The 18,755-nt window shown below is 41.9% G+C and overlaps 1 protein-coding gene and 2 non-coding genes across 4 annotated transcripts in view; all 3 read left to right on the plus strand.

Annotated features, from left to right (window-relative positions):
* Window positions 1-57: 57 nt before the first annotated feature.
* On the plus strand, window positions 58-129 carry trnah-gug. Its single transcript has one exon. It is a non-coding gene; the product is annotated as a tRNA-His (tRNA).
* A 115-nt stretch (window positions 130-244) lies between these two features.
* On the plus strand, window positions 245-316 carry trnah-gug. The gene has a single exon. It is a non-coding gene; the product is annotated as a tRNA-His (tRNA).
* Window positions 317-1,043: 727 nt separating this feature from the next.
* Window positions 1,044-18,755, plus strand: part of LOC120556148 (FERM domain-containing protein 5-like) — a 79,447-nt gene continuing 61,735 nt past the window's right edge. Inside the window, exon 1 of one of the 2 annotated variants that reach the window (XM_039795555.1) lies at window positions 1,044-2,647. In XM_039795555.1, coding sequence (XP_039651489.1) covers window positions 2,546-2,647 — 102 coding nt within the window. In that variant the 5' untranslated portion in view covers window positions 1,044-2,545. The remainder of the gene's footprint in view (window positions 2,648-18,755) is intronic. The other variant, XM_039795556.1, reaches the window with a different exon arrangement.

The raw sequence follows: 18,755 nt of genomic DNA on the forward strand, positions 1-18,755 counted from the left end.
GCTGTCACTGATAAATTCGCTTATTAACCACTAACACTCGCCAGCTCGTCGTAGCTCGCCGTGATCGTATAGTGGTTAGTACTCTGCGTTGTGGCCGCAGCAACCCCGGTTCGAATCCGGGTCACGGCATTGCGGGTCAATGTCACGGCAGATGGGCTGTATTTTGATAAGATTATTACTTTGTGTTGCTATCACTGATGGATCCGCTTATTAACCCTAAACTTTCGCCAGCTCGTCGTAGCTCGCCGTGATCGTATAGTGGTTAGTACTCTGCGTTGTGGCCGCAGCAACCCCGGTTCGAATCCGGGTCACGGCATTGCGGGTTAATGTCACGGCAGACGGGCTGTATTTTGATAAGATTATTGCTCTGTGTTGCTATTACTGATAAACCCGCTTATTAACACTAACATTCGTCTTTTTCCTACATGGGACGATTTTGAACATGAAAGACATGTGGTCTTAGTGGTGGAATGTAAGTAACGTTGCTGTAGCCCAGTAGGTCTACAAATTCGATGTACTTGAGTAGGCTAGTAGTATTTCCATTTTATGCAGATTTAGGCATACTAGCCTACACCACAGGCAAATATGTACTCTTAAGTTACTTGTCAGATTTCATTTTTTCACACCCCTCAAACTATCTCCAAATGTGTTGATTTTGAACGTTCGTTGTAGTCTGTCATCTGAAGGATTAGGATGGGTTTATGGGTTGAGCAAATTCTCAACAACAAAAAAAGACAGAAAAATAAAACAAAGTTGTAATCGGAGTTGTTTAGGGATGCATTGCTGTAAACTACTTAACAGCATATACAATTATTAAAAATGAGGACAACCTTAAACATCTACAGCAGTAAAATGCAACAATGCACCTGCAAATATTAATCCGAAAACGTCATAGTAAAACTCTGAAAGGACATAAGTCTACTACAAAATGAGTTTTACTTTCGATACTTTGAGTAGCACCTACTTTTACTTGAATAATATATAAAAATAAGGTTTTGAATGCAGAAGCCTACTTTTACTTGTAGTGGAGTAGGCCTATTTGCCCGGTGTTGTAGGCCTAGCCTATATGGGCTACTTTAGGCCAAGTAGGCCTAAAGGATCTACAGTAAATACTTCTACATTATTTAGCCTTCCTTAATGTTTGTCCCCCCCCCACACACACACACACACACACTTTATTGTACTAACCGTAATACACCACCAGATGGAAACCCAATCAAGGAAACCGGAAAACGATAGGCTACGTAATAGGTTGGCTCAAACTCATTCAACAGACCCGTCTGTGCAGTAGGCTAGTATTAGGATAGTAAAAGTAGCCTTCTCCTGACAGAAATTGCTCTCAGGAAAAGCGGATAACCGTCAAGATAGGCTATAGCCAGGCTAGGGGGCATTTGTTTGCATGGAACTGTAACCTTTGAGCAAATTGAACCCCCATTGGTTTAAAAGAGCTCAATCAATGCCTTCTGCTGGTAGGTCTCCGGTTAAAATTCGTGAATGTAGCCTAAGTAGAATGCTAACTTTTATAACATAGACCTAATTTAGTTTACATTTTTTACATTCCACAATTTTGCAAGCCCAAATTGGCACTTCTATCAAACTGACACTGGTTACATGAGGCATCAAGGCTACAGTGTAGGCCTAATCAGATAGAAACAATGTTTCTCTCTTGTTTTCCATGGCTGTAACGCAGAGCCGTGCTGACTACATGACAAGGACAGGTAATCAACCTGTGGAGAAAACAATGTTAAAGTGTGTTGCTGCCTTCACGTCCTGTCGGAAATATCACGATGAAACAAAAACCGCGAGCCAACAATGTGTAGGCCTAGCCCAGGCTAGGCAGGCGTGGTATGCAATGTGTTCTAATTGTAGGCTAGGCTACATGTGTTTAAAAAGCCTCGGTGCCTCGTGATTAAATGTTGAATGTCAGCTATCAGTTCGCTCATCAACTTCTAAAAGCTGAGTTATTATCACAGACTGTATACAACTGCGTTATTCTTCATACACATGTGGCTGTAGTCACGACGAACCTCAGACTATCGGAATTTCTGCACCAGTCGTTAACTCTGTGAAGGCAGCATCTCAGTCATTGCTTCCGTTGGCTGACAAACTCGCCACTCACCGTCCTCAGCCCGCCCAGAAGCATTCAGAGCGGCATGGCAACGGCGACGAGACAGGGGGAGAAGGTGTGGCGAGGGGTGACAGTCTAACCGGACCAGAGAGAGTGCAGCAGCAGTAGCACTATTTCCACTCTTGGCTGACTCAAGAAACGCACCGTGTGGGACCTCGGCCAGTCAGCAGTCACACACACACACACACACACACACACACACACACACACACACACACACACACACACACACACGCACACACACGCACACACTGATAAAACGATGCACCACCGCCGCCGCTCCGCACAGTCGCTGCCGCTGACCAGGTGTTGGACTAAACAACAGGGACGTCATTAACGTGACATAAGATAGGCTACAACTTGTATGTATGTGCTGTGCGCCCATCTCCCTGGTCCCGTACACAGACGACCGTGAAGATGCTGAGTCGACTGATGAGCAGCAGCATCAGGAGTCTGGACAGGGAATGCAATTGCACTGTGAGGCTGCTGGACGACTCGGAGTACACCTGCACGATTCAGGTTAGTGGGGGGGCCAACATTTCCTGTCTCTCAAATCACCTTGTTTTGGGGGACGTGCTATTGACACGTAATGAGGCAGCTGGTCAGGTAAAATGACTTTCCCATAACACATCTCTCTCCTCTCATTCTGCTGCAAAGGATGTGTCATCCTACCTTAACTCCATGCAGTGTCACAAAAATATATTTGAATGTTGCTATATGTGTTTATGGCCAGACGTCTGTCATCAATGGACTGCAGATGCTTTCGTCAGAGACCCTACTTGTGTGGACATCATGATGTGCATTGCGTAGCAGAATCAAGGATTATTAATTAGCACTATTTCGAATTTCCAACAGAAGACTAAATAAAATCTCTTTTTAAGCGTTTGTCATTACAGCATGCCTCTCGCATGCATGGATTTCAATGCATTATGAAACAAAGCTGCATAATCTGATTTTGAATGATTTTAGTGGAGGGCTCAGAGAGGATTTCTGGATCCTCTGGGTGCGTGAGACAGGCGGAGACATTATAGGTTTTTGTTCTATAACCAGAGGATCTTTGGTGTTTTTTGGATTCTAATTAGTCTAAATAGAGGGTGGGCATCTTACCTTGTCTCAAAGTAGGCTCGGTGTCATACCCCTATTTGTCAATTTGCCCTTCAGACTGACCCTGGGTTTTTGACCATGGGGTATCATTTTGCTATGCTTTTTGGACCCCAGGAAGAATATCTGCTGTTTTGATGTACTGTAATGGGATTCATTATCTGAAAACCTCTTATCCCTTTGGTGTTCGCATTTTATGAAGACTCAATCCACCTGCAGCAAAACCCAACCAATTTAAACTTTCTTAGGACTATAAAGGGTGAAAGCATGGGTGATAAATATAAGGGGCGGCAAAGGCGTTTCCTCTGCCCAATCTATTTTAGTTTCTTATCAACAATTTCGGTAGAATCTCTTCCGTTACTTAAACCAGCTGAAATAGTGCTGTAGGAGGAAACACAATAACCAGTTTAGCTCCTACTACATGATGCAGTAAAGCTGCATGTGGGAAATGTTTAGCTCTAAATCAAAGTAGCTTTTAAAGTGGTATGAGTGCATGCCTTTGCTCTAATGCTGAGAGCTCCACTGAGTTTTTACTACCCTGAATCTCACTTTGTGGTTATTTGTTTCAGCTCTGACGGTTATCCATCGAGTCCATCATTATTTTTTTATGTGTTTTTGATACAGTGGCAGAGAAGCATTGATTCTATTTTATAATGACTTCTGAGGCTGTAATCTGTAGCACTGTTGTACAGGAAGAACTAAGGTAGAAGTTCTGGTTACTTGGTGTAGATTAGTGTATTTTGTTCCTTTTGGCAGGTTTATTGATAGGTTGCCCATGTAATCTGGTTATTGATTAATTCTGCAGACTGTATTAGACAATCAGGCATGCAGGCAGTCAGTCAGTCAGTCAGTCCCTTATGCATTAAGTCCCTTGCAGACTTGTTTCGAAGCATTTCTCTTTATTTCTTGTACTTCTTGAGTTGTCTCCAAAATCAATGGTATTGACATGAATGAAGGTGAGACATGACTGGGGTCAGTAAACACGCTGTGTGTTTATAAGTGAGAGAGCAGAGGAGTAAGAGCAAGTGACTAATGTCTATTACTTCCTTTGTAAATCAAGTGCGTGTGTGCATCCCTGCAATGGCTTTAGTGCGGCTACATCATTGAGATGTCTGTGGCCGTTTGAGTTACTGGAGCTGCGTTTGAAGCTGTTACTCAAAGGGATTCCATTGCTGCTGAATCAGAGATGACAGCGCACAAAGACCATCACTACCTGTTCACTTCTCGGATCTGACGGCAAAACAAGCCTTTCAACATCCAACAACGTGAAGTGGCACTGCTCGGGGGACAAATGAAATGGGGATTTTACGCCAGTCCTCGTTTTGTGTTTCATGATTGTGTTAAATGAGATTTCATACATGTGTCATGTTTTTAATTTAATGTGTGTGGGACTAACTATGCAGTCAAATGGTCGTGGTAGTGAGTTTTTGTCCCTGAGGTTAACTTTCTATCAATTCCATTTTGACAAATGGAAATGCTTTGTTGTTGATGCAACTTTACAACTTAACTTTTAGTTGTAATGTTTTATAAGCAAAACACTAAGTATATTTCTGCCTTCTGACTGCAGGGGAAGGCAGTTTGTGTAGTGTTTTTTCTGATGCGTTGTGTTTACCAAAGTACAGCCCGCACTTGTTCCCCATTGACTTTTGAGCAGCTCCTTCACCCATGATTCAAAGTGTTTGGCTGTCAAGATATGCTGATCCCACCCTTTTTACAAGTGAAAACACACAGCAGGGACCGAATTCTTAATTTCCAGTGGAGCTTCTATTGAGAGGGATTAGCTCTTTATTGGCATATTTCATTATTTCCACCATGGGAAATAATGAAATACAGTATGCCATTATTTCACACTATGGGGCTTTTGATGAAGCACAACTGTTCTAAATGAAAACATAAATAGGATCATCGGCTTAATCAATTGGCTATTGTTTACAGCAGTGTCACCATTTATTTGCTGGCATTAGAATATGTGAACATGACATTTGGGGAGTTATATAATTATGTTTTACACAAAGCGTCTGCAAAGCTAAATAAAACTGGTGAACATTTAATTTTTCATCTCCATAAAGGACATCACAGTGACCTTACTGGAGCATGACAACATTGTGGGCTCACTGAAAATGGGAGCCGAAGCCTGCTGTCCTTGTCCTGCACACCTTGGAGATGTGGCCCAGAATAAAGTCCCCTCCTGGGGCTCAACAATGGTCACACTCTCCATTTAGCTCAATTAGCCTACAAACTGCTGCTGTTATACTGAAATCTCATCATAGTGCAAGATGGTTGATATGACCTTCAGAAATGGAAAATAAAAAGTACTGTAGGGGCAGCGCGGAGTGGAATATGAAGCCAGCCAGGCAAAGATAAGGAGAACAAATCCTGTTTTTTAAAATGGACACTGGGGCCCAGACCACCTGCTTTGCCCGTCAGTTTGCAGTTGCCTGCCAGCCTCATCAGATTTACCTCACCTATACTTTGTGCCTGCTCCCCCTCTCCTACTGATGACATTGTTGCTGATTACATCATGACCCTGGAAGCAAGGGAATACTTGTGTTTATTGATTTATCCTGCTCTTTTAACACCATTCATTCCTCCAGGATATTCACAGGCTTCTAACAGTCACAATACACTCTGTTAAAGCCTCAATCCAGGATTAATTGGTGGGTGGAAAAGGTGGAAGAAGAAGCATCTGGAAGCCCTAGACAGGCACAGGATCAGGAGTGGTAGTTTAGCCACATGATGTTGGTGGTGAACATAAGCAAAAAGGTGTACCAGAAGCTATTTTTGAAGTTAGAAGATACCAGCCCCAGTGCAATGGAGGGTGCTGTCTCACTATACAGGGTCTGGCAATAATAGAGCTTTGACATGGGAAACACTGGCCACTTCCTCCAAGTAAAAGTGTGAATCTTCCAGCTAAATGTGGTTGGAGAAAGACCTGTTTTCTGCCATAGCACTTGACTGAGAAGTGTCAGCAGGGTACGCATCGGTTTAGAGATTCGTACAGCCTTAGAGATTTTGCTCTAGCATTCATACCAAGGTTTCTATCCCTTTATCTGGTGTAGGGCTGCACAGTTAATCTCAATTTTATGGAAATTGCAATATAGACTAGTGCAATATCCAAAACGCAGGGGGGCTCAATATTTGTTAAAGGCAAAATATATGTCAAAGCATTCTGAAGTATCTAAAGTATTCTGGTCCTGCAGAGATCTCCTAGCCTACAAATCGTGTCCTACAGACTGAAGAAAAACATCTTTGTATGGTACAGATTACAGTATAATCATTTCATTTTTTAAATTTTAATATTTTTCAATGAAAATAAGAATAATGACACAAAATGTGGATGATACAAAAATGATAATTCCCTCCAATATCCTCAATCCTATCGCAATATCATTTAAAATAATTGCAATTAGATATTTTCCTCATATCGTGCAGCCCTAATCTGGTGTATTTGGCCATTGTGGGCAGTGTTGCAAATTAATCATGAATGTATTTATATAATCGTGAATGGATTTCATCCAAAGTGTTGTACATTTTGCCTCTCATTCAACCATTCACAGACACACTCACACACTGATGGCGGTAGACTACCATGCAAGGCACTGGCCTAACCAGAGGGAGCAGTATGGGGTTCGTGCTCAAGGACACTTTGACATGTGGACATAAGGAACCAGATATCGGCTCTACCTGCTGAGCCACGGCCGCCCGTTCATACACACCGATGGCGCAGCATCGGGGGGTAATTTGGGGTTCAGTCTCTTGCCCAAGACACTTCGACTTCAACTAGACTGCATGGCTTGAACCATCGACCGCTCTACCACCTAAGCCACAAGTGTTGTCTGTGTAGCCTAAGCCTGATATATCTTTTCTCAGAACTCCATTTTTGTCCAAAAACATTTAGCAACACTTTAAACAGCCACAGCGTTGCACAGGGTGACATGTTCCTTAATTATGATGAACAAGGGCACTGTAGAGCCAATCCCATATAACCCTTCCTGGTGTCAAAACTATACAATATATATATAGGAAGGGAAAGAGAGTGCAAGTGTCTCCATGACAGATTAGTCATGGAGGAGAATGAGAGTTTTACAGAATTGTGTGATTATTAGCATATAGTTCGGAGAGTTTACTGCATTTGTGTCCTAATGCTTTAAATTACTGTCCATCTTGTTATTGTTGTCCTGGAAATAATTTACAGTGTGTCTTTCGTTATGATTCAGCAATAGATCTTTTAACATATAGTCACTGTATTTAAAGAAATGCACAAATACAGGGATTATTTAGATCTATGTTTGAATTATTATGGAGTGTGGTTAAGCAGCTATGGTCTACCACTGTTAATCAGCAGCAGCTCATTAGATAACACAGAAGAGCAGGATAATCACCCCTTTGCCCCACATTCCGTATAGTTACTTTTAATGAGTTAATTATAGGAACATGCATGTTATGTGATTTAAATACATCCATGTCATGGACTCTAAAATATAGATCACACACTTAATCTAACATTTTTAATTGAGTAAACATAATGTTGAACAAGGTTTACTATCAGAGTAAAAATTCGATGCAGATACTGTGGCCCATTTGCTCTAAATTAATATTCCTACCAAGAACCAAAAGATGTACTGTATCTCAGAGATGGAAAGCAAGAAAATCATTGATCCAGAGAGACGTACCTCATCACTGTGAGTGAGTGGTTCAGTCACCTGGCACCAACTTAGATCCTTTAGAGTCCACCAATGAAATTAGGGCCGTTCTTTTGAAGCCAAATGCAGAATTTGGAAGGAGCTCCTCTCGTTTTGCGTTGTGAATGCATTATTGAAATAAGTTGCTCTTGTCTCCCAAGTGGTCTCTCTGCACTCATATTGTTTTCTTCTCAGTGTGCACTGCTAAAATTGGAATAGAGGTTGTAACATTTTGTTTTCATGCATGCGAGGGTCTGCTTATGTGAGTATGTTGCCTTCACCTCCTAACTAAAATAGTAATGGCTTGCATCTTACCCCTAAGTCATACAATAGAGAGCAGAAGTCACGCCCTTCTACTTCCGGCCAATGGGACCTATCTTTCGAAAAAATATGAACACGAGTCAATGGTTAGATAATAATTATTTTTCATCCCGTTTGAATTGAGCCATGGTCAAGCCATTGTCAATTTAAAAGATAATTTTTCAACCGAAGAAAGTCTCAGTTTATTGTACTGTTGAAGTATAAGACGTGAAAATACATAATTAGAAAGACTACACACTTCAAAGTCGCATGGATGACGTCTCGCTGAAGCTACGATGTCTGTGTGTATCGTACCGGGGATGTAACGTTACTCAAATGAGCAGAGGATCTTACTTGTTCTTTTGCTTATCTGCTGAAAACACTTCACTGGATAAAACACATCAAGTAAGATAACGTTACATGTGTTGCTGAACAGAGCTAAGCTAGCTAGCTAGCGAGCAAGTTGAGCATCAAGCTAGGTGACGTAAATTGTGTATGACGAGAGATGTAGTTCACTGAGTGGTTTCACACAAAACTAAGTGGTCAAATGAATAACTGAGACTTTCTTCGGCTGAAAAATGTTCTTTTAAATTGACAAACCTCATATTTGTAATCCATGGCTCAATTCAAACGGGATCAAAAAATATTTTTTCTCCCCGTTCACTACTGTTCATATTTTTTCCGAATTAAGGTCCCATAAGGTCCACCGGAAGGGGCGTGACTTAGGCTCTCTATAGGTTTTACCCATAGACTGTATAATATTAATTGACAACGCATCCGGTTCGGCAAAGTGCTGCAAATGCGGAAGTGCCTTAAACTCTGCATTCTATCTGAATTCCAGCAGTGGGCGACACGTGCGATTGCAAAAGGAGGTTGGTTTCTGTAGAAGTCTATGAGAAAGTTTATAGTCTAAATCGCTAGTTTTAAGTCTTCTGCAACACAGAATGATGTTAATTTTTTTAATTACGGTCTCGGCGATAAAGCGGGGGGTGTTTAAGGGCGGGGCTATAATGTGATTGCCAGTGAAAGTGTATAACGTAACGTAGAGTGTAAGGGCTCCTCCCTCACTCCTCCCTCTCGTCTAAAATCGTCACATCCGCAACCAGGATGGCTGCGCCCGTAACGGCAAACTCGACGACAGATACCAGATCTCCACAAACCAATAGGTGACGTCACATATGCGCTGTCCATTAATATTATACAGTCTATGGTTTCATCCAACTGTGAATCGAGGACTCTCTGTGTGGGCTTATGTGTGTGTGTCTTTCAAACGATCCCACATGTGCAAAAGACGTCACACGCAGCATGCTTTTGTACGAACATCTGTACAGCAGCGGGGGCGGGGTGGTGCTGCCAATGTAACGACAAATCTAGCGAGAGAGAGAGATGCCAGTGTTGCCTGGCAAGCTTGAGGTCACCCACAGTCATCTCTCTCTGTCACTTCTGACTGAGGTGCAGCAGCGAGCTTACGTGCGCGTCATAATAATAAATAATAATAACTATTATTTACTACTATTTATATAGCGCCTTTCATGAAACCCAAGGACACGTTACAGAATTACAGGGGAAAGACCGCTAAGGGAGGTTGTAGGCCGTGGTGAACAGGTGGTGTTTGAGGAGTTTTTTAAACATGTACAGGGATGTAAAACCCCAAATGTCAACCTCGTAGTGGCCCTAGAGGAAAACTCAGGGGATCGCCAAAGTCATTAGGGTTCATCCTCTGGGAACCATGAATGTCTACAAAATGTTGTGGCAATCGATCCAATGGTTGCTGAGATATTTAAAGGGCTATTTCACCGCTGGAAAGATGACTATGTATTAAATTGGGTCATTTATGTAGTAGAAATGTGAAGTTTTTTTAGAAGTTGGTGCCTTCTAGCCCGAGAAAAGCCAGAAAATTTATTTTTGGCTCATGTGGATGAAAGACAACAACTCCCAGAATGCACTTGCTCCGCTTTGCTACAAGTCCACTCCCAAGCCATGCCTAGTATTTACAGACATAATAGACAGTGAGACAGTCAAGTCAACTCAAATGTGTTTTATTGTCATTTCAACCATATACACGGAACAAGTTTTCACCGTGGCTCAAGTGGTACACATTTAAAATATATAAAAATGACATTATATAAAGACGACATACGAAATAGGCTACATTTAATGCACATACATTATAGGCTCCGTAAAGTTCAGCTAACACATTCGTAGTATTAGCGGTTGTCACAGTCACAAACTCCACCAGCGGTTAGCAGTAGTTGGATAAAAGCACCCCATTTCTGCACCAGTCCGTGTCCGTGTTAACACAGCCCACCTCCACGAGTCTTACCTGACAGAGCAACATCTGCTCGGAGGGCCTGGTAGCTGGCTAGTCTGGTACACTGTTTTTCAGCCATGTTTCCACAAAAAGAAAAACACTGCAGTCTCTCTCATTGAAGTTGGATGTAGTCCAGTTTGTTGTCTAATGAGTGGACACTTGCAAGCAGGATGGATGGGACAGGTGGCCGGCTAGCGTTAGCTTTCCGCCTAGCTCATACTCCTGCCCGCATTCCGCTTTTCACCGCTTTGGATGTCCCCTTACCAGGCTAGCGGCATAGAGCCAGACCACAGGCTGAGGTGCTGGTCTCCGTAGCAGGCGAAGCTCGCATAGTGTGTCGAGTATTCCGTCTGTAATAAAGTTTCCTGCATATTCTCCGATCTGTACCAATGTATCCCGGTGGTACACACGTGCGGTAGTTTGAATGCACATAATTGTTGGAAAAGTTTGCTGCTGAAAAGAGACAGCTGTAGCTTTGTTCCAAGATGGCTGACACTCGACTCACTTCAAGCTTCGGGTAAAGATGACAGTCCAACACCCTATGGGCGGGTTGAAAACATGCGGAACTAGCTGGCTGTAGTCCACAGACTCTGGGCAAAAATGCCTCCGATGACGCTAAATGACGATTTTTGCGTCAGGCTTTTTTCCAGACCCACAATACAGAGAAATCTAGTCTCAGGGGGACATGAGGGAGGGAAGCACGGTCATTCGAAAATACTACCGGTTTTCTACTGATAAAAAGCTTAATTAAGTGTAAGTATCCCTTTTAAGTCTGGACCACAGTGACCTGACATTGCCATCCATAGTGCCAGGTTTCATATCTTTGTATACAAGATACTTTTGGGTTTGTAATTGTTGGTCAGATAAGACATTTAGAGTCATCTGGTAACTTCTGATGGGCATTTGTCAATATTCATGGCATTTTGTTGACTACAGTAAATGTGTCATCAGTCATACACAGATATAATCAATAGGTCACTCAATATGACAGCTTTGGGAACCAACCTGTGATTTGGGCTGTGCATTTTGCACACGTGTTTGAATCTTGGATACACGCTTGTACATGCAGCAATGCTCTCATTTCACTTAGAAACTGCTGTCAAAATGTCTTTGATCAGAGCTCTCAGCACTCAATCTGCTCAGCAGCTGATAACAGAAATCTGCTTGGATTGGGAAGCTCCCAGATGTAGGCTAAAGGAGCTAAATGGGAAATATTATAAGGTGTTTTGTCTGTATTTTTATGCATGTAAATAATAAGTTCGTTATTGAGTCAGTTCATAGGCCCTCTCTCTCACACCACAGCTGAAGATGCCACACGTAGCACCTTGAACTGTAAGTGCTAAAAAAAAAAAAAAGTGTGTGCATGCTCAATCGGCCTTCCTTCAAAAAGCTTTATCATACAGTATTCTTATTGGACAAACAAATCTAAATTTCACGTGACATTCAGCCTGTGACTCACAAGCATGGGATCTTTCCGCCCATAATAATTCACAGACTGGGAATGCTGGTCATTTTTTTTCTAAACCTTCATATGCTTAATATAGAATAAAAGTAGGATGTGCTTTAGACAGAGCTCCTGCTTATCAGCCCTGTGCCCCCCCACTGAAATCTGCGAGAGACTTGTATTCCTGATTTGAAGGCACCCGGCTAAATAACATGTTAATCCATAATGTGGAGAAACGGTGAGATAAACCCTCAAGGCTTTGGTGTGCTCTCAGATTAAGACATTCGGCTGTTAGCCATGACACTAATATCTATGACTTGAGTGGTGTCAGGGCCTCAACTTCGCTCACCACACTGGCTGATTGTTTTATTTAGCACATGCACTACAACTACTGTGCAGATTGATTGATATGAGATTTAAAGGTCCTATGACCTGCTGCTTTTTGGATGCTTTTATATAGACCTTAGTGGTCCCCTAATACTGTATCTGAAGTATTTCCCGAAATTCAGCCTTGGTGCAGAATTACAGCCACTAGAGCCAGTCCCAAAATGAGCTTTCCTTACTATGTGCCATTTCTGTGTCTGTAGCTATTGAGGAGGAGAGGGGGGAGAGGGGGGCTTGACCAACTGTCATGCTTCGCTCGTTTGCAAGCCATCTCTCTTTCTCATGGGCGGGCCAAATTCTCTGGGCGGGCAAAGCAGAGAAAGGGGAGGTAACCTTTCCCCTTATGACATCATAAAGGGAAGATTCCAGATTGGCCCATCTGAGCTTTCATTTTTTAAAAAACAAAAAACAAACAACCCCAATTTCCCCCCCCCCCGCCCCAACGCAAAAAACTAGGGGAACTCATATTAATGTTAAAAAAAATGTCATGCCATGGGACCATTAAACAAACTGAATAAATCCAAACCCAAATACGTTGCTCTCATGTAATAGGTTCATAGAAAACCAAGACATTACAGTGTATTGGCTACTTCGTGGTAAAGAGCAATCAGTGAGGATTACTTTCAGTACTTTCAGTACCATACCAATTCCTATTAATGTTAAATTATTGCAGCTTTATCAATCAGTGGCTTGTAACTACTACTACGACTATTCCATAGCTAATTACACAAGGAATTGTCTTTGTCTGTACTGATAGACAGCTTTGCAACTTGAAGCTTTCATTTAAATTGAAATGAAAAATGAAATGTATTACCTAATTTCCATAGGAATATTAATTTACTGTGCAAAAGCAAATAATTTTAACAGTTGATACACCTGGAACAAGTAGTTTTTTGTATGTTTCATACTTAAAAGATACATTTTGGTAGAGGTCGACCGATACCGATAGCTAGGTTGGGCCGTATTTGCCGATAACCGATTAATCGACCGATAGTATTTAGAATTGATACCCACAGCAATGCTACACAAGCATGTGTGTTGTCTAAAACAGTTCTCCTACATATTTGGAGTCATCCAGTGCAAAAATAAACATAATGAGCATTATAATTCATATAAAGGACAAACTATTTACATTTCTTCAAAAAAGGCCCAAATGTTTGCCAAATCTCAAAACAGTGACGCCATTCTTCTCTGTAGAACGGTTTAGAACGGTAACAGACGATCTCTGACCTGGAGGGATCTATCTTTCCTACTATATACTCTCTGTTCTCGCTTGGATGCCCATATAAGGCGTAATGTGTGACGGACCTGCCTTCCCATTGGTTGAAAACATAAACAAAGGCATCATGGGAGATTCACTTGTCGGTAGCACGGAGTTGTGACCGAAAACGTGATGAATTATAGACATCAGGTGGATAAATCTTGGATGTAACAGTTTGGATTTAATGCTCAACAACCCCGAAAAAAGGCACAAGTTCCAGGCTGGATAGAAAATCACCTGTAAAGGCTAGAAAGACACCAAAGACACCAAAGACACCAAAGACACCCCCGTGACGGCTAATTTGTTACCTTTTAGCTGCAGCAATCAGTAAGCCTCTACGTTTAACTGTTATTAAAGGTCCAATATGTAATATTTGTACTGTAATAAATCCAAAAATGACACCAATGCCTCATCAGATATTAAGGAAACATGTTAAACTGAAATACTATCTTTTCTGACAACAATGCTAATATTTTAGCTAGTATTTTTTCTTTTTGAAATTTACATTCCGTGACGGAATTTATGTTTATGTTTTGATCTGTGTGTTGTTATCAACGGCCCAGTTTGACAGCCAGGCCGGGTTGCCAGATATACCTGTAAAAACGTAAACCCAGCACGCTACAGCTGTAAGGGTAGTACAGCCATGAAATCAGCACACAAACGAACAGGATCAACGGAGATAGATTATACCCGACCTAAAAAAAAGAAAACAGCATGTTTCTAACAGTTGCGTGACCAGAGACGTAACAACCCCCTGGTAAATATTGGAGATGTATTTGAAAGATGGAGACAGCTTAGATCCCAAAAGGACGCAGAGTTGGCTTATTTTCTCCTGAACAGGTAAACATTAGCTTCAGGCTAATTTATCACAGCTACTAGGGATGGGCATTTTTTTTGTCATTTCAACATTTGTGTACTCATATTGAATTATATAGCTAGAGTACCCGAGTTGGTTACTCGCAAAAACAATTGAGACAGCCAGTAAAGTGATCCCGACTGGTCCTGGCTAACGCCGCCATGCTAACCCTGCTAACTGCTAGCTAACGTTACCGGAGAACCAGGAAAGCAGCCCATGGCTGTTTACAGCGTCGTAGCCTCGTCAGCGGCTGGAGCCGATAAGGCGTTATTTTAAACCAGCGCAGAGGGGGGGTAACCGGAAAAAGGGGACTGTGAGTTTGCAGTTTGTTTAGCGAATATTGTTGCGTAATTCTAAGCCAATGAAGTGTGTTCAGTGCGGATGGTGTTGGTATTTTAAGCTGTTGTTTGTAATTCTAAATTGTACCTGACTGTGGGGGGGCGTGGAGAGGACAGTGAGGTTGTTGTGTTTTTTAGCGGTTCATACTGTAATTTTAAGCGAAAAAGTGTGTCCGTTATGTTGGTTGCGGTTTGGGGGTGTGCGCACGGGCTTTTATGACTGTCAATATAGCCAGCATCTACCGTTAGCTACTCCGCTGTGCTGTAGAGTAATGTCTGGCTATGTGAGAAAAGCGTCTAGCAACATTGTTGTGAATGCTGCGGTCTCAGCCTGGCAACCTCCGTGAACTTCGAGTCTGGGCAGGAGGGGGCGGGGGAGACGACTCTCCATTATTTTGAATTGGTAGTGCAGTAACTATTTTAACCGCTAGCTGCCAGTATTACACACAATATTACATATTGCACCTTTAAATTATCTAAATATGAATTAGAGGTGCCGTTTGGGATCGTGGACGATCCATTTGGGTCGGACTTGAGTTTATTTTTGTCAGTGTATTAACCGCTTGAGGTAAGTTAGCCTACTACTAATGTTTAGCGTCATCTCAGCCTCGAAAGCAAACAAACATATTGTGCTGTTCTTTCTCTACTAATGCAGCATCTATTCAACAAATTAATAACTATTATGATATAACAAAATGTACTCTATACATACCTTTTTGCTGTCGATGCTTTAAACGCGCATCTGATGTCAGCCTTCTCCGCACAGCATGTGCTCTCCGTGCAGCGCGCAGTAATGTGTCGAAAATAAACAACACGAGGCATCAGTGATAGTTTTTATTTCGCCTCTAGAGGCCGCTATTGTAATGCATGATGCCAGCAGACCCTTCTCAGCTCTTGCGTACTGTGTAATGAATGACAGCGCGCACTTCTCAGCCACTCCAGCAACGGACGCAACCAGAAAAAACTATCAGTATGGATTTTTGCCGATAACGATAGTTCCACCAATCAACTATTGGTGCCAATTAATCGGCAAAACCGATGAATCGGTCGACCTCTACATTTTGGATACATTTAGGAATAAATAACCCTTGTTCTGTCAACAGCTTTCATTCAGAAATCATGCCAGCGAGAACGCCTGTAATTGTCTATTCAAGGGTGAGGTTGCTGGGTTGTTGGTTTTGCAGATGTGTGTGTGACAAGAGTGAATATTTAATGTCGGTTATCTTAGATGCACATGTTTCTGGTTGGCCCCTCAATTCCACAAAATCCTCCCTTTATTCCTTTTTTTTATTTCTCCTCTTCTCTGTCTTTGTCTCTCTCCTCTCAGTCAGTAGCACTGCAGCTGAACGGATTAATGAGCTTGCCCTGACTGAACCTGACACCGGTAGACAACATAGCAAAGACATGCTATACATGACACAGCAATAAGAATGCTGAAAGCATTTCACCAAAGGCTATAGGCATCACAGCCATTGTTAGCCACTTAAAAGGCTCAAGTATTCAACTTAGTCAATACTCTGCAAACATAGTGGTGTCTTGGTTTTTAGCCACCACCACAGCAAGAATTAGGTGGATTCACATTTCCTCTAGCGCAACCATGTGGTTTAGATTTGTATTTTTGAGTGAAATGTCTCAATAACTATTGAATAGATTGGTATAAAACTTGATAGACATTTATGTCTCCTTCAATACATTTAAAATAACTTTGTTTGTGAATCTTTTTTATTCCACACTACATTACCCACAATGCAAAATGACTGCTGAAAGGTGCATTTGAGATTTTGGTGTCTTATGCTAGAGGTCTGGTTAGCTCACTTCTTTTTAACTCCACACCCCCACATTTTACTCACATATGTTTCTCATATATTGCAGTCTGTGTGGCCAGAGATATCTCTCACTTCTTTTTAGCATTGCTTTATCCAGACCAACCTTATTTTTTATCTCTCAAACCAAAGTTTGCATGGCAAGCAAATAAATAACAAGTTGCCTATTGTGCAAGATATTCATACTCTTTTTTTTCGCAGTGATGAATTACGTCTCGGTGGTGTTTTGGAGTTGCCTTTGATGCTTTCAGAAATAACAATAAGAAAAGTAGTTACTGCTCGGAGGCACTAAAGACGAGTCCGTCTGCAGCCCGCTGACACACAAGGGTGCTCAAGTCCAACAAATAAGGATATGAAGACGTGATTGCAGAAGAGTAAGTCAGGAGCATATTGAATCAAGCTGAGCTTCATCAGTATAATTGAAATAGCGAACATTGTTGCAGATTTCTCTGCACTGTGAGTGAATCCCTTGTATGGCTGGTTTTCATTTTGTAGCTGAAACATAATTATGTGATTTTCCTGTCATAGTTGGGAGGCATTGTGGTTTAATGTGGGGAACTGAGCAGCAGCCAGACGGTAACCAGCCAAACTAAATCACCCCACTGCATGTATGGGAGCAGTTACATCTCTGGGATTATGTAGTATGACCACCATGGGACTTGGGGAGCTCAAAAGGAAAAAAGGTCCAGAAATGGATGTGTTGTGTTAGTTTTATAATTCTGTCTGTCTTTCTAACATCTTTTCACACATCTCTCCATTAGTACATTCTGTCACTACTCCATCCACAACATTTGGCCCAGCTACAGTAAGGTTTCAGAGATATACCATGTCTTCAAAGGGCTACAGTGAGGCTCTTAAGATTAGCAGAATGAATGTGTATTAGGCTCACTCTTAACTGGTTGATTTCAGACCAGCAGAGAAATCCCTGTCACCCCAGCACAGGCTTTCCGGCAGGGAAATCTTTAAGGCTTTACAGAAATAAGAGAGCGCTTTATTGTTCTCACCAGAGTCTTCTCTCTGCTCCTCTTCCTTTCTCTCTTCTTTTATGTCAAACTTGAAAGGGGAGACAAGATTTATTTGGGAAAGGCGGGAAGCTTGCTGTGGAGTTGAGGATGTCACTGGAGAGAAAGAGTTCAGGCACAGCGGTGATTCTGTGTAGAATGATGTCAGCTGCACTGAACTTGGAAATCATTAAGTTGAGACTTATTTACTCAGACATGGGCCTTATGTGTTATTCATGATTCAGTTCCTTCTAGCTCTAACACTTGATATTTAATCACCATACTAATGATGTATTCAGCGAGGTACTCTTGTTAGCGCACGTATGTCTTTTCTTTACTTGTGTGTTTGCATGTGCGCTGTCTAACGGTATTTATGTGCATCAGTGATAAATGTGCATATCTGATTTGTAGGTAATTCATGCATGAATAAAAGATGGCTCAAAAAAATGTTGCTGGTGGTGTCTTCTAGGGTGTCTGTTGGGTGCTTTGTTAAGAAAAGGCAAAAAGCTTTAATTACACACGGATGCTGATGTCCTGTAGGGCTGCTTGCTGGCTCGGCACATTGCAGACAACCATATCCTTCTATCGTGTGTGTGTGTGTGTGTGTGTGTGTGTGTGTGTGTGTGTGTGTGTGTGTGTGTGTGTGTGTGTGTGTGTGTGTGTGTGTGTGTGTGTGTGTGTGTGTGTCTGTGTGTCTGTGTGTCTGTGTGTGTGTGCACGCGCAGGGGCTTTGGGAAGGAAGGTTTACATTGGACAAGAGGAAATGGAGATATTACGCCATAAAGAGGGATGTAATGACTACAGGATACTCGTGAGGGAAACACACTGCGTCTGCTAATTACCCTGAAGCAGCGTGGCAAAATGCAAATGCACTAATACGTAGAGATGAAATGATTCTATAGGATATAGATAGTCAAGATTCTATCATTTTTATAGCCTCTGCAATGCTGTGATTTTATATGTTTTTGTGATGTGAGCAGCATAAACACAGAACAGTGGTGTCTGACTGATACACCAATGTGTTTGTAATGTGGCCTTTTATGTATTCTTGAAGTTAGTGTATATGCATTTCAATCAGGAGAGACTTTGTTGCAGATATGCAAAGGTTTATTTGTACATGTGCATA

The sequence above is a fragment of the Perca fluviatilis genome, chromosome 3 (genome assembly GCF_010015445.1).
Source record: "Perca fluviatilis chromosome 3, GENO_Pfluv_1.0, whole genome shotgun sequence".
Taxonomy (NCBI): domain Eukaryota; kingdom Metazoa; phylum Chordata; class Actinopteri; order Perciformes; family Percidae; genus Perca; species Perca fluviatilis.